Raw genomic sequence first — 15,916 nt, 5'->3', positions numbered from 1 at the left:
AATGGCTGCTAATAAAAATTTTTTAAATCTTGAAACTGTCAATAGAATAAGGAGTTAGAATCTATTCTTGTTTCTTTCTTATAAGGGACAATCTATATAATAAAAGCCTAAGCAATTTTTATGGCAGAACGACCAGAATGACCGGTCACTATGATGTGCACTGACCACTAGGGGGCAGATGCTCATTGCAGGAGCTGCCCCCTGGTGGTCAGTGCACTCCCGCAGCGGGAGTGCTACTCAACCAGAAGCCAGGCTCACGGCTGGCGAGCACAGCAGCGGTGGCGTGAGCCTCTCCTGCCTCTGCGGCTACACTAAGGAGCAACGAGCTGAGCAGTAAGGAGCGAAGGGGTACCAGACTGCAAGAGGGCACAGGCCAGGTTGAGGGACCCTGACCCCTCCCCGCCCACTCCAAGTGCAAGAATTTCATGCACTGGGCCTATAAAAGCATGGGTTTATGCAAAATTATTGGTTAACCATTGAATTTTGCTATGCTCTTTTTGGATTGAAAAGATAAATCTCAAAACTCAAAAAACATTCAAGATATAGTAGAGAGATATAGTTTGTATATCCAAAATACAAAGTTACAGCACTATGTTTGTTCACCAAAAAGAAACTTTGGTTCTGTAGTTAGAGAAGTCAATTATTTCCTTTGCCTTAAAGGGCAATTGTTATTTAACAGACAGAGATGAGGAAGAGAATTGGGGAAAAAAATTCAAGGAGGGTAGAATGCTAGTAAGACAAGATCATGAAGTAGAAAAAGTGTGACATTAAAAAGGGAACAGTGTGTCACACAATGTTATGTGTCAATTGTGTCTTAATAAACCTGAAAAGAAAAGAGAGCAATGAGTGGCCCATATAGTAAAAGTTGGGTTAGGGTCAGAAAAATGACAGAGCGAGTAGTATTGAACTTGAAAGTCAGAATGTGAATCCCAGCTCTATCACTTAGTAATCTTGTGTAATCTTGAATAAATTGTATAATTCATCAAGTCTCTATTTCTTCTTCAGTAAAATGTAGTTAATAATAGTACCTTATATCTCATATGATTTCTGTGAAAACTGAGATAATCCCTGTGATGGTCACAAAGGCAGAAAGTATGTTGAATTCATCTTTATATGACGAGAAGAAAGCACAGTGCTTGAAATATAGTACATGCTCAACAAACACTAGCTTCCATGATTATAATGAATTTTTAGACTATACAAGAAAGGTAAATACAGAGCACCAAGGCCTTGAATATCAAATAAAGGGGTCTGGGTTGTATATAGTGAAAAAAGGAGAGATATTAATAGGTTTTGTGAACAGAACATTGCTTAAATTAATCTAGCAACTAAATTGTAAGGAGACTAGAGTTAGGACTATCACTAAGAAAGTTAAAGAGAGCCTAAACTAGAATGGTGTCTATCAGCATGGAAAAAGAGAAAGGTAGGAGAGATATCTTGGAGGACTTGAAAGAAAACCATAAGAAAGCCATAAAACATTCTCTGTATCTATTTAAAAACAAACAAAAGGGCTGAATTCAGAAATGACTTAAACTCACATTAGACTGACCACTGGGACAATAAAACAAACTCTAGGACTTGAATATCCTTACTAGTTCCAGCTAAATTAGACATGAGGGTAGGAAGCTTACATCTTAAGAAAAAGGTCAAGAAACAAACTATTTCTATGAGCTAGATTTAAATCTAAGTCCTAAGGGAGACATCTATAATAATCTATAATAATAAAAAGCATAATATGCTAATTAGACCAAATGTCCTTCTGGATGACCTTCCGGACAAAGCCAGGGTTTCAAGGACAGAGCCACTTGCACGAAATTCAGGCATCAGGCCTCTAGTTTATTTAATAAAAGAGTTAAGAATACTGACAGTTAGCCAAACTGCCAAGGTTCAATCCCAGCCACACCACTTTTTAGTTATATAGCAAGTTACTAACCACTCCATACCTCAGTATACTATATCTATAAGGTACTTGTATCTACTGGTGTTTAATTAATACCAGTACCTATTTCATAAGGGTTTTGTGAGGATGATATAATACATCTTAAACACTTAGAACTGTGTCTAACACATAATTAGCCACTAATAAATTTAGTTATCTTAATTCCTGAGTTATTCATATTTGATCTGGGAAGAGATGTACTGGTAGCATGTGGATCAATCCCAAATGCTATGCTACTTTGTACTGGTTGACCCATACATCATGATGCACCACTACTCTAATAAATCTGATTAATTTTCCAGTTCTCCTCACCTGCCATATACCAAAGGTACAAGGTATGACAATTTTACATACAAATCAAAATATTCTTCCTTACATGCATTATGCATGTCTACATACAGTGGAAGGGCCCTAGGGACCAAGTATTATGGCTTCAGATGACCGAGAACAAACTTATTATAACAAATATCTTATTTGGGTTTGAAAATATCAGATATTTTTAATATTTCCATGATTTTAAAAAGGAATCTTTTCAACTGTGTTATAGAAACAATCCATATTAAATGTTTATCCTATATAGGGATTTAAAGAAAACAAACCAATACAAAGGATCCTACTATTCATCATCACACAGTAGACAGTTCTACGTAGCCAGTGTATAAAAGTACAAAATGTGCATGAGTTCATAAATAATGAAATATTAAAGTATTTATCATCATATAATTACTGTATAAAATGTATATTCTAAAGTCTGTAATGAGCCTTTACAAGCATTTGGTGATTAATTACTATTTAATGATGGACCACCCAGCCCAAACAATTCCCTAGATTAAAAGTGTTCCCTGGATTAATTCAGCATTTGCTGAAATTTTAACTACCCTGAAGTATCAAGTTAGTAGGCTTTGTGATCAGATCATTGTGTTAACATAGTGTTATCATAGACATACTAAATAAATTAATTTCTTTAGCCACTATTGGGCATAAGCTAAATGCATTGGAAATCCCTGTTTCTTGATACCTGAAAACACAAAGAAGGAAGAATGAGCTACAGGTTTTAAAAGCAGAATTCAGAAGGCTTACAAGTAATTATCGCAGGTAACTACAACTCAATGTCTAGGCAACTACCTTATTCCACTAAACATTTCCTTTACAGCAAAATAGAGTTAACTATATCTCAACCTATACCACACTAATCTGGAAGTGAAAATCATAAATGCCTAATGATATCCACTGGAAGTCAAATTGACCTTTACAGAAAGTAAACTCCAGATGTGTGCATAATTATTCTTCAAGTCAACCAAAAAAGATTAAAACCACATCTGTCTAGATAAAGCAAACCATGTTTTCATGTCACTTTATAATAATAAGCAACATAACTAAGCATCCACATCTGTTATCCCCTTGTTTTTCTCCTTTATCAACAAATTAAAAAAAAAAACATGAAAGAAGTGAATCTTTAATTGAAAGAAAAAATAAAATGCCCCACCTTTTGCTTATTGATATTGGCAAACGTATTGCTAAGCTCTAAACTCAAGAGAACTTACAATTACCTGAAGACCAAAATACAATAACAATATTCAAAATGCTTTGTCCTAGCTGGTTTGGCTCAGTGGATAGAGCGTCAGCCCGCGAACCGAAGGGTCCCGGGTTTGATTCCGGCCAAGGGCATGTATCTCAGTTGCAGGCATGTGGGAGATTGTGTGTCTCTCTCACACCCGGAGTGGGTCAGAAAAAAAAGAATTCTTTATTACTTGCATGCCTGCCTCCACCCCAATAGTCTCTTATTGCTTCAAAAAATAAAATAAGCTGCTGCTGCTTTGCTTAATATTATGGCTAGTTAAACTCTAAATTAATTTTTTTACTTTGTACTAAAAAGCAGAAAATATTCAGTGGATCTTCAAAGTATATAATAAAATGATTCTTAGAGTTTTATTTTTAACTGCTATTCATTATTTTGGTTTAGTTTATGAAATGTCTGCATTAAAAAGGAAATGTTCTGCATACCTTTGGTTGATTAACGACTCTCCTACTAAGAGGAGGGTCCTTCATCAAAGTCATGTGACAAATGAAATTCTAATGAGAAGCATTAATGTTTTCTGACTTCTAACAATGCTCCATTCATCAGGTCAGACTCATTTTTCTATTAAGCATGAAAGAAAGTATGACAAATGTGGAATCCTTTCCAAACCAGCCTTCTCTACCTCCAAAATGGCTTTACCATAAAACCTGAAATATTTCCTCTTTTTACAGAAGCAAGCAAGCACTAGTTTTATGAAAACCATGGCTGGGTATGTATGTATATATAACAGTATAAAAGTATCCATGCCTTCCTTATTAATACTCTTTCTATACATTTGAATTTCTCCATTTCATTTTATTCTCCAGGTCCCTTTGCTTGAAATGAAACAAGCTATCATTTGTGATGTGACTGGACAAGTCATTCCTTTAAAAAGTGTAGCTATTTTCCATGGGTTGTTTGGATTTCACGACATGAAGTATTATTACCCTCAATCTAATTATAGTGAAATACTCAATATCACTTTTAAAAAATAGGAATAGATTTTTAGTCTTTTTATGGTTATAAAAATACCTGTTAATACATGAAAGTACAAATAAAATGTATTTTAAAACAGTAAAAATATAAAGTCACCCATAATCCTCTACTTTGAAGTACCTTGGTAAATATATTTTCATATACTTAATGCACATATAACTATATGAATTATATGAATTATTAAAATGGGGCCCTAATTTTCACTTAGTCAATAGAGCATGAATTTCTTTCATGACAACAGATATAAGCATAATTATCTTAATGGTTCACTAGTAACCTATTGTGTGGACATAGCAACATATATTTTTTATAATTTTATACCAATGAAATTTAGAACATTTTAGGGTACATACCTAGGTTGCAGGTTCGATCCCTGGTCAGGGCACATATGGGAGGCAACGGGTCAATGTTTCTCTCTCTCTCTCTCTCTCTCTCTCTCTCTCTCTCTCTCTCTCCCTCTCTCTCCCTCTCTCTCCTTCTCTCAAAATCAATAAAAACATATCCGTGCTCACTTCGGCAGCACATATACTAAAATTGGAACAATACAGAGAAGATTAGCATGGCCCCTGTGCAAGGATGACACACAAATTCATGAAGCATTGCACATTTTTTATGCTAAACGAAATAAGCCAGAAGGAGAAAGATAAATATCACACGATCTCACTCAATTGTGGAATATAATGAACAACATAAACTGATGAACAAAAATAGATCCAGAGATAACCTTGGAGGGAAGGTGTGTGTGTGTGGGGGGGGGGGGGGATGGGTGTTAGAGATCAACCAAAGAACTTGTATGCATGCATATAAGCATAACCAAAGGGCACAGACAGTAGTGTGTGGGGGGGGGGGGAGGGGGGGGCGGGGTGAGGAGGGAGCTGGCTGGGGAGAGGTCAATGGGGGAAAAAGGAGACATATGTAATACTTTCAACAATAAAGAATTTAAATTTTAAAAATACAATAAATGTTTGATGAATGAAAAAATTTAAAAAAAAAAACAAGCATATCCTCAGGTGAAGATTTAAAAAATTAAACTTTAGATCTCTAACAAACTCAATTTACATAATGAAATAGGATAGAATGGAGAGTCACCTTACTCCTTTAGAAAGAATTTACCATAAAAAGACAAATGAAGTTTGAGGAAGTCCTCAAAAGGGGAACACTTTTTATTAAAATTTTAATTTCTTTTAAAATATTAAAAGGAAACTTTAATGTTGGAAACAACTAATTTACTACATGTACTAGGCTACTCCCTTAATTAAGTTTCTAAGGAGATATTTCTAAAAATTCTTGAATTACCTAATAGATTTACCACCTGGATCACTTATCCTTGCTGAGTTATAAGGACTCACTTATCTTTCTCTTTTTCCACCAGTTACTGTGAATTGAAGACCTATAGTGTATTACATTATCCTTTCTCCTATCAAAAACACCACAAAACGCTCTGATGCTTCAGGACAAGCACAGATGAGAAATACTATAAAAGGGGATGGATAAGAGCAACTGGCATAATTGAGGGATTATGTGTGTGTGTGTTTTCTCCGTAGGCTCCAGAGCAGGGGTCCTCAAACTTTTTAAACAGGGGGCCAGTTCACTGTCCCTCAGACCGTTGGAGGGCCAGACTATAGTTTAAAAAAAAAAGCTATGAACAAATTCCTATGCACACTGCACATATCTTATTTTGAAGTAAAAAAAACAAAATGGGAACAAATGCAATATTTGTATTTGCATGTGGCCCGCGGGCCGTAGTTTGAGGACCCCTGCTCCAGAGTATTATTCTGTGCTAATGATTTCTGATTTTATCTTTAATTTTTGTTTGTTTATTTGTTTGTTTTGTTTTTACTCATGGAAAGGCAAACTAAACTTATAATATTACTTTAAGCACCAGCATATTAGAGCACTTTTACTCTGTTCTGTATCTGGAAAGATAAACTGACCTAAGACCTTTTGCACTATCTGTAACTCTCCAGAACCAGTAAGAAAACCACAGAGAAAAAACACGTTTACGCACATCGGCACCATAATAAGACCACATAGGCTACAAGGTGGAAATAACAGGCTTGGTTTCAGTCCTGATGAACTGTACTTGCGATAGAAACATCCAAAAGTGTGGCCCTCCAAATAAAGCCTCATGAACAGCATTTAACCTGTAGTTAGCTGGCATGTTTTCTCAGCAATAAGTGATAACAAAAAGCTGAGCTTCCTGTCACCTGTACTGTATTTTTTTCTCCTGCAGGGATTTAATAGAGGATTAACTATGAATTCTTAACTGAAATTAATAGCATTAATCTATTAACTATCAAACTGGCCACATCTATATTACCAACCTGGTCGCCTATAGACTCATCTCCTGTTCCCTGTGCAAGAATGACAATTCTGTTGTCTCTGTCATCTTTGTGAGTAGCTAATAAAAACCAGTGTTACCAAGCAGTATGTAGTTGACCCATAAGTGAGGATGGAATCAGAGCCTAACCAGAAGGGTTATTTCCTGGTTATTTTGTCTAGATAAAGCAATCTGTTTTGTACAATCTCTTTCTTGCACAGGCTGCTTCTTTGTTCTTGGCAGGCAGATCTGCCAGTTCCCTGGCCTGTGATCCTCTTTCACTGATTTTACACAAGTGGGTGCTGCTGGCCATTTGGGTCTTCTCTGACTACCTACTATAAAGGCACCCAGGTGTCCCTGTCATAGGGCTCGACTTTATTTCCTTCAAAGCACTCATCACTAACAGAAATATAAATATACTAGAGGCCCACTGCATGAAATTTGTGCACAGAGGAGGGGGTCCCCTCAGCCCAGCCTGTACCCTCTCCAATCTGGGACTGCTCAGGGGATGTCCAACTGCCGGTTTAGGCCCGATCCTGGGGCAGTCAGACTTCCCTCTCACAATCCAGGACTGCTGGCTCCTAACTGCTCACCTGCCTGTCTGCCTGATTGCCCCTAACTGGCTCCCCTGCCAGCCTGATCACCCCTAACTGCCTCTGCCTACCAACCTGATCGCCCCTAACTGTCCCCCCTGCTGACCTGGTCGCCTCCAACTGCCACCCCCCCCTGCTGCTGGCCTGGTTGCCCCTAACTTCCCCCCCTGCCAGCATGGTCACCCCTTACTGTCCCCCCTGACAACCTGGTCGCCCTCAACAGCCCCCTCTGCCGGCCTGATCGCCCCCAACTGCCCCCCCCTGCTGGCTTGGTCGCCCTTCACTTGGTCAGGTAGAATAACTTGTTTAAAATTAAAACCTAGGCATTTATAAAATATGCTGTGTCAGCTTTATTTAGATTAGAATAAGTTTATTTCTATTTTATTGTTCTTTTTCATCTATTTCTCATAGGAGTAAAGGAGTGTCTTAGCCACAACTATTAAAACTTGACCCTGTGGTTTTTATGCCTCAGGCCAAACCAGGGAGAAATATACCAATTAAAAATGCTGGAGATGTTCCTATTCTTGCAAAATAGTACTTACTGATTTCCAAATGGCTTTTCAAATGAAATTTAAAATAACCTGGGTTTCCTCTCAACTCCCTCATCATGTTTAGGTTTTCCTCTACTTTCATATGGAGCACACTTACAATTACTGTTTTAACATTCTTGTCTGCTAGTTTTATCTAATTTCTGGATGATTTTCTGGGTCTGTTTTTTCTTTTCATCTGATTATAATCACATTTTCTTCTTTGCATGCCTGCTTAGTTTTGTGTTTGATGTCATCATTATAAATTTTACGTTTTTCTTTGCTGGGTTCTGTTGTATTCCTTTAAATAGCATTGGATTTTTTTTTTCTGATATGCAGTTAAGTTCCTTGGAATCAGGCAAATCAGTTTGTGGCTTGTTTTCAAGTCTTATTGGGGTGCATGTCAATATCGGCCTTTTGCACACAGCCAACTTATCCTTACAACTAAGGTGAAACTCTTCTGAGCACATTATCCAATGCCCTTTGTATTACAAATTATTTCACTTGGATAGTGGAAACATGAACAGCCAGTTTGAGCTCAGAGAATTTATTCTGCCTATTCTCTATGTGATGTGTTCCCAACCTTTAGCCCCATTTCAGTTAGCTTTACAGAGATCAGTATTTAACCAAAGACTTGTGCGAGATCTCTGCAGATCTCCAGAGCCCTGTCCTTATCTGTTGCTTCCTCACTGGTCCACCAACCTACAAATTCTAGATGACTTGGCCTTTGTGCACTTAAACCTCTTTCTCCTCAATTTAGCAAGCCCCCTAGTCTCTGATTGCACCCTCCCTAAGCTAAACGGTATATGCAATTGGAGATCTCATTTTTTTTTCTTTAGGGCTCACAATCGTGTTATCTTTTGTCCATTGTTTTATTAGTATACTAGAGACCCGATGCATGAAATTCATGCAAGGGGCTCAGCCCTCACAGCCATGGAGGCTTGCCTCAGTCCTCGCAGCCCCGGCTTCGTCTGGACGGTCCTTTGGTCTAATTAGCATATTATGCTTTTATTATTATTATAGACTAGAGGCCCGGTGCACAAAAATTTGTGCACTTGCGGGGAGGGAGGGTCCCTCAGCCCGGCCTGTGCCCTCTCACAGTCTGGGACCCATCGGGAGATAACGATCTGCTGGCTTAGGCCTGCTCCCGGGTGGCAGAGGGCAGGCCCAATCCCTAGGTGCAGCCCCTGGTCGGGCTCAGAGCAGGGCCGATTGGGAGGTTGCGATGCCACCCCCAGTCATGCTCATGGTAGGGCTGATTGGGGGGTTGGGGCACCGCCCCCTGTCACACTCAAGGCAGGTTCGATGGGGAGGTTGCGGCGCCAGGCCCTGTCATGCACAGAGCAGGGCCAATCAGGGGTTTGGGGTGCTTCCCCCTGTCAGTGACAGAGCAGGGAAAATCAGGGGGGTTGGGGCTCCGTACCCTGTCACGCACAGAGCAGGGTCGATCAGGGGGTTGGGGAGCTCCCCCCTGTCACACACAGAGCAGGGCCCATTAGGGGGTTGGGAGTACCCCCCTGTCATGCACAGAGCAGGGCCGATCAGGGGGTTGAGGAGCACCCCTGTCACTCACAGAGTAGGGCCGATAGGGGAGTTGGGGCACCACCCCCTGTCACACACAGAGCAGGGCAGATCAGGGGGTTGGGGCGCCACACCCTGCCACACTCAGGGCAGGGCCAATGGGGAGGTTATGGCTCTACCCCATCACACACAGAGCAGAGCCCATGGGAGCGGGGGGGTTGGGGCGCCGCCCTCTATCACCCACAGAGCAGGGCCAATCAGGGGGTTGGGGCGCCGCCACTGTCACACTCAGGGCAGGACCAATGGGGAGGTTATGGCTCTACCCCGTCACACACAGAGCAGGGCCCGTGGGGGGGGGGGGTTGGGGCGCCGCACCCTGTCACACACAGAGCCACAGGGCGATCAGGGGGTTGGGGAGCTCCTCCCTATTAGGCACAGAGCAGGACTGATCAGGGGGTTGGGTCGCCTTCCCGTTACAAACAGAGCAGGGCAGATAGGGAGGTTGTGGCCCCGCCCCCATCACACACAGAGCCGCAGGGCGATCAGGGGGTTTGGGCGCTGCCCCCTGTCACACTGATCCCGGTGCCGGGAGGCCTCGCGGCCCCTCTGATCCCGGAGCAGGGAGGCATATTACCCTTTTACTATATAGGATAGAGGCCTGGTGCACGGGTGGGTGCCGGCTGGTTTGCCCTGAGGGTGTCCCGGGTCAAAGTGGGGGTCCCACTTGGGTGCCTGGCCAGCCTGGGTGAAGGGATGATGGCTGTTTGCAGCTGGTCACACACCCATCAGGGTGGGGGTCCCCACTGGGGTGGCTGGCCAGTCTGAGTGAGGGGCTGAGGGCTGTTTTCAGGCTGGCGGGTGACTGAAGCTCCCAACCGCTCCTTTTTTTCTTTTTTTTTAATTCTGGGCCAGCTTTAGCTCTGAGGCTTGGCTCCAGCTCTTAGGCCTTGGCTTCTGAAAGCAGGTATCTGGTTTGTTTGGGTTCTATAATTGAAACACTGTTTCAACTCCAGTTCTGAGATCCTGGCTGGCTGAAAGCAGGTTTCTGGAGTTTTGTTTAGCTTCTATATTTGTAACAATGTTTCAAACTGCAAGCTTAGAGGCCAGCAGCGGCAGGCGGGGAATATTGGAGTCCTCCGTCACTGAATCAAGCAAGCCTCATGTTCACTTCAAGCTGCCTGGCTGCCGGCCACCATCTTGGCTGGCAGTTAATTTGCATATCACCCTGGTTACCCAATGGGAAGGGTAGCGGACGTATGGCTAATTACCATGTTTCTCTTTTATTAGACAGGATGGTCTGGTTTTCTGTTTGCTTCAGGTGGAATATCCCTTTTACTCCATCTTGGATGGAAGGGGAAGTGACACATAAAAAGCATTAAAATTGTGTTCAAAAACTTTGTGTTTGCATTGACTCTATTTCAGTGGTGAAATGCAGGAATAGTAAAAGGCACAATAATTGAAGGCCAGGAAAGTGAAATACATTGAGAAACAAGAAACAGTGATATGCTTTTTAAATCATCCCTTCAAACATCCTAGCATCTAGAAAAAACATATCTGGGTGTGTTGGATCTAATTTTAATTTATTTTTTTATTTTTTTAATATATATATTTTATTGATTATTTACAGAGAAGAAGGGAGAGGGATAGAGAGTTAGAAACATCGATCAGCTGCCTCCTGCACCCTCTCTACTGGGGATGTGCCTGCAACCAAGGTACATGCCCTTGACTGGAATCGAGCCTGGGACCCTTGAGTCCGCAGGCCGACGCTCTATCCACTGAGCCAAACCGGTGTGGGCATGGATCTAATTTTAGTTGTTTAAGGGAATGAGGATATTTCCTATAACTCTTTTTCCCTTTAGTCAAATGACACTTTTCCAAACTCTGCATCCCTACTAATTAGGGAAATCATTTTGAATCAGAGAAAAACAATTATTTCAAAGAGACTTGAAACGAGAAATCCTGCCCTATCTGTATTTTCTCCTCCTAGAAGGAAAAAGGGTTTTCTAGGAAGTTACTTTAGTTCCGTCTTCCTCACAGAATCAAGTAACTGTTCCACATTGACAAAAGAAATGTCATTAATATAATATTTCTGTCCTGTCTAGTTTGGAGTGCTCCTCTCATATTAAAGTTGCTTTCTAAAAGCAATGCATAATTTCTGCCTCTTTCAACTAGACTGGAAATTTCATACTTGTGAATTACCCAAATTTACACCCCAGAAACTCTTAAGTGCCTACATATCCCCAAAGAGTCATTAAACTCACCAGCATTTGCTCCTAGTAACTCATCCTTCTCGCCAAACCCTTGATGTACTCATCACTCTGCTGATCCATCTCTATATTTGTTCCAAGATAAGAGATGCTTTGAGAGGTGCTCAGCTCTATAAGTCTGTTGGCCAAAATAGTGCCATACTGATGGCTTAGTAGTAACCAATGTGGGATAGCACTTACCCTCGTGGCCTCGTTGTTGCTTTTTAGTATGGTTTTAAATGTGCCAGAGCATTTCATTTTTCCCACAAAAATCCCACATGCACAAGATGGCCAATAATGTTTGTTCCTCTTCAATTGCAACCAACCCATATATATTAAAGCCTAATATGCTAAGTGCCCGACCATTCTGTCGACCTCTTGGTTGACCACTTGACCAGTTGCTATGATGCGCACGGACCACCAGGGGCAGGTGCAGCTGGTCACACCCCCTTTAGGGTGGGGGTCCCCACTGGGGTGCCTGGCCAGTCTGGGTGAGGGGCTGAGGGCTATTTTCAGGCTGGCGGGTGACTGAAGCTCCCAACCACTCCTTTTTTTTTTTCTTTTCTTTTTTTATTCTGGGCCAGCTTTAGCTCTGAGGCTCCAGCTCTTAGGCCTCCCGCTGCTGAAAGCAGGTTTCTGGCCTTTGTTTACCTTCTGTATTTGAAACAATGTTGCAATCCTGCTGGCTGAAGCCCAGCGACTAAAGCAGGTTTCTGGGGTTTTGTTTAGCTTCTATATTTGTAACATAGTTGCTTAGAGTTGCTCAGAGGCCTGCAGCGGCAGGCGGGGAACGTTGGAGTCCTCCGTCATTGAAGCAAGCAAGCCTCATGTTAGCTTCCAGCTGCCTGGCTGCCGGCCACCATCTTGGCTGGCAGTTAATTTGCATATTGCCCTGATTAGCCGATGGGAAGGGTAGCGGTCGTATGCTAATTACCATGTTTCTCTTTTATTAGATAGGATAAGAGAATGAACTGGGCAATTAACATACCATGTCTTTTCCATAAAATTGAGGCAATATTAATTAATTCTCAGAGTAATTATGAGAATAAAATTGTAGATAAGTGCTTCTGCCATGGTATATGCTTTCTGGTAGCATCAGCATCTGATAAAAAACTTCACTCCTTGTAAAGGCCCATCTCCTTTAGCCTTTGTATTCCTTCCTCTCCATCTGCCATTTCCATATCAGTCAGATGATTTCTCTAGTTAGGGTCTAAGATTCTCACAAGCAGCAAGTTTGTTCCATTGTCTGGGATGTTGCCAGAGTGTTAAATCCTATGCTCCACGAGAGCACCCCAAGTCAGTAAGTTTTTTGTTTGTTTTTTTTTACCGTCTAACTTCTGGGCTCCATAGATTAAGCCTTGTCAAAATCCAATCACAACTGTACTCCCTGAGCTCTACTGGTACATGTTAAGTAATTTGTGCCATCCATGGGTACGTTATTTCTTTTCTCTCTTATCGGGCCCAGCACATCCCCAGTAGGGTTGCATTGGGATTTAACCTCAGTTACCAGCTTGATAACCTGGAGAGAGGGTAGGTGCATTCCTGAAGGGAACACTTGTTGCCATGGGGGAGAGGCTTTTGCATTATCTTCCAACAACGAGAAATGATAGTCCTTAATGTGGAGAAAGGAGCCATCTCTGTAAGTTCTGAGCATCCTGAGGACCTATAGACCCCAAATCCCCAGGGACATTCTCCCAGTTGTCTCCATTCCGTTCCCAGGGTCCCAGGACCTGCTTTGGCTGAGCATTTAAGCCCCTCTGAGGCTCTGTGACTTTCCAGATTCCTGTGTCTACTCCTTGGCTGGGTATGGCCCTCCCTTATAGAAGATAATGTCTTATTTGTAAGCTGCCCCAAAGCCCCTCTGATGCTCAGTCATTGGCCTGGAGCAGCCTGGCGGATCCATGGCCTAAACATTCACAGGAATAGTCACTGAAGGCTACCCCCATTCTCTCTATAGCTGGCATTCTCAAAGGACCTCAGAGCAGTGCATGTCTGTGGCCTCCACACTTGGTGTGTTTGAACACATTGAGAAATGGCAGGTGATCTTCAGTCCTCTTGGGGACTTTGGGAATAAATTGATGAGCATATAGAAAACTAAATATGCCTTCCAGCTTCTCTCGCACGCTTCGTGATATGGGGCAGAGCGTCCCGACCGCCAGCTGCACCTGAAGATCCTGGAAGCCGTCCCTGCGATGGAAGAGGACCAAGAGCTGGAGAGAAAAATGTCTGGATTGAAGACCTCAATGGCTGAAGGCGAGAGGAAGACAGCTCTGGAAATGGTCCAGGCAGCTGGAACAGATAGACACTGTATGACATTTGTTTTGCACGAGGAGGACCATACCCTAGGAAATTCTCTTCGTTACATGATCATGAAGAACCCGGAAGTGGAATTTTGTGGTTACACTACAACCCATCCTTCAGAGAGTAAAATTAATTTACGAATTCAGACTCGAGGTGCTCTTCCAGCTGTTGAGCCATTTCAGAGAGGCCTGAATGAGCTCATGAATGTATGCCAACATGTGCTTGACCAGTTTGAGGCCAGCATAAAGGAATATAAGGACCAAAAAGCAAGCAGAAATGAATCCATATTCTAGTCCCTGTGCACTATAGAGGGAGGGACAACCTCTGGGATATTTTCTTCGTGATCTTGCAAAACCCAGAAATAGAAGTTTATGATTACAACATGATTTGCTCTTCAGAAAGGTGTGATTCTAGCTATTAACTCATTACAGCTGTGGGAATCCCTGCAAGAACCTTTGTATTCTAATAAATTCCCTCTTTAAACTAAAAAAAAAAAAAAAAAGAAAACTAAATGTAATAAAGACAGTTAGTAGGGAAAATAAAAAGCTGTGTAGGAAAGAAATATGATCCTGATTCACTATGATTCAGTGGTGAATTATAACTGAATAATTATAAGAAGAAGATAATTTAACCAAGAAAAATATACCAAAAGGATTTAATCAAAAACTATGTTGGAAGGATGGGAATGTGAAAACAGAGAAGTTGGGACTAGAAGAGACCAAAATTCATATTTTCCATATAAAATGTCACTAGACAATTTCTAGAAATTAATAATCCTATATAATAAAGAGGTAATATGCAAATTGACCATCACGCCTCACACAAGATGGCCACCCCATGTGGTCACAAGATGGCAGGCAGGGGAGGGCAGTTAGGGGCAACCAGGCCAGCGGGGGAGGGCAGGCATCCATCAGGCTGGCAGGGGAGTGGTTAGGGCAGTGGTTCTCAACCTTCCTAATGCCACAACCCTTTAATACAGTTCCTCATGTTGTGGTGACCCCCAACCATAAAATTATTTTTGTTGCTACTTCATAACTGTAATTTTGTTACTGTTATGAATCGTAGTGTAAATATCTGACATGCAGGATGTATTTTCATTGCTACAAATTGAACATAATTAAAGCATAGTGATTAATCACAAAAACAATATGTAATTACATATTGTGAAATATTTATTTCTAATTACAAAAATGTGTTTTCCAATGGTCTTAGGTGACCCCTGTGAAAGGGTTGTTCGACCCCCAAAGGGGTTGCGACCCATAGGTTGAGAACCACTGGGTTAGGGGGCGATCAGGCTGGCAGGCAGAGGTGGTTAGGGGTAATCAGGCAGGCAGGCAGGCGAGTGGTTGGGAGCCAGCAGTCCCAGATTGTGAGAGGGATGTCCAACTGCCAGTTTAGGCCCGATCCCACAAGGGACATCCCCCAAGGGGTCCCAGATTGGAGAGGGTGCAGGCTGGGCTGAGGGACACCTCCCGCTGCAATGCATGAATTTCATGCACTGGGCCTCTAGTTAAGAAATAACTCTATAAGCAGTTACTTTAAAATATTAAGGTAAATAATAGCAGCAACAACTGAAATGATTGAGAGTGGTATCATTCGGAAGCAGAAATCTTTGGTGAAAAGAGGTTTAGCAGAGGACTGCTCTTTTTCTTTTTTTCTCTCTGCTCTTTTCCCTTTTAAACTTAAGCCTATGATATTACTTCACTTTTTACAACTCTCTCATGTTTACTTTTGGTTAAAATATTTAAATTAAATTTTAAAAGGAAATAGAGAGTTCCAATACTTAATTGTAAATTCTAATGAATGATTCAAGCATTTCTCAGATATTCTGCCATTGAAAAGTACATTAATATTTATGTTGTATACATAGCCCATTCATTAGTGCTTTTACTCTAATTTTGTATTTCACAAGAAG

The 15,916-nt window shown here is 41.6% G+C and overlaps 1 protein-coding gene and 1 non-coding gene across 2 annotated transcripts; both read left to right on the top strand.

Moving 5' to 3' along the window:
- The first annotated feature begins 4,997 nt into the window (after positions 1–4,997).
- On the top strand, positions 4,998–5,104 carry LOC132237888 (U6 spliceosomal RNA). The gene has a single exon (XR_009453682.1). It is a non-coding gene; the product is annotated as a U6 spliceosomal RNA (small nuclear RNA).
- An 8,705-nt stretch (positions 5,105–13,809) lies between these two features.
- Positions 13,810–14,500, top strand: LOC132236445 (DNA-directed RNA polymerases I and III subunit RPAC2-like). Its single transcript, XM_059699601.1, has one exon. The coding sequence runs from the start codon at positions 13,893–13,895 to the stop codon at positions 14,292–14,294; it is 402 nt and encodes a 133-aa protein (XP_059555584.1). The 5' UTR covers positions 13,810–13,892; the 3' UTR covers positions 14,295–14,500.
- The last annotated feature ends 1,416 nt before the right edge of the window (positions 14,501–15,916 follow it).

This window comes from Myotis daubentonii, chromosome 6 (assembly GCF_963259705.1).
Source record: "Myotis daubentonii chromosome 6, mMyoDau2.1, whole genome shotgun sequence".
NCBI lineage: Eukaryota > Metazoa > Chordata > Mammalia > Chiroptera > Vespertilionidae > Myotis > Myotis daubentonii.
The sequence above is the reverse complement of the archived record's forward strand: the minus strand, read 5'-3'. Positions and strand labels throughout refer to the sequence as shown.

What these genes read in the sequence shown, in the direction of transcription:
- LOC132236445 (XM_059699601.1), top strand. Translation starts at nt 13,893, where the DNA reads ATGGAAGAGGACCAAGAGCTGGAGAGAAAAATGTCTGGATTGAAGACC.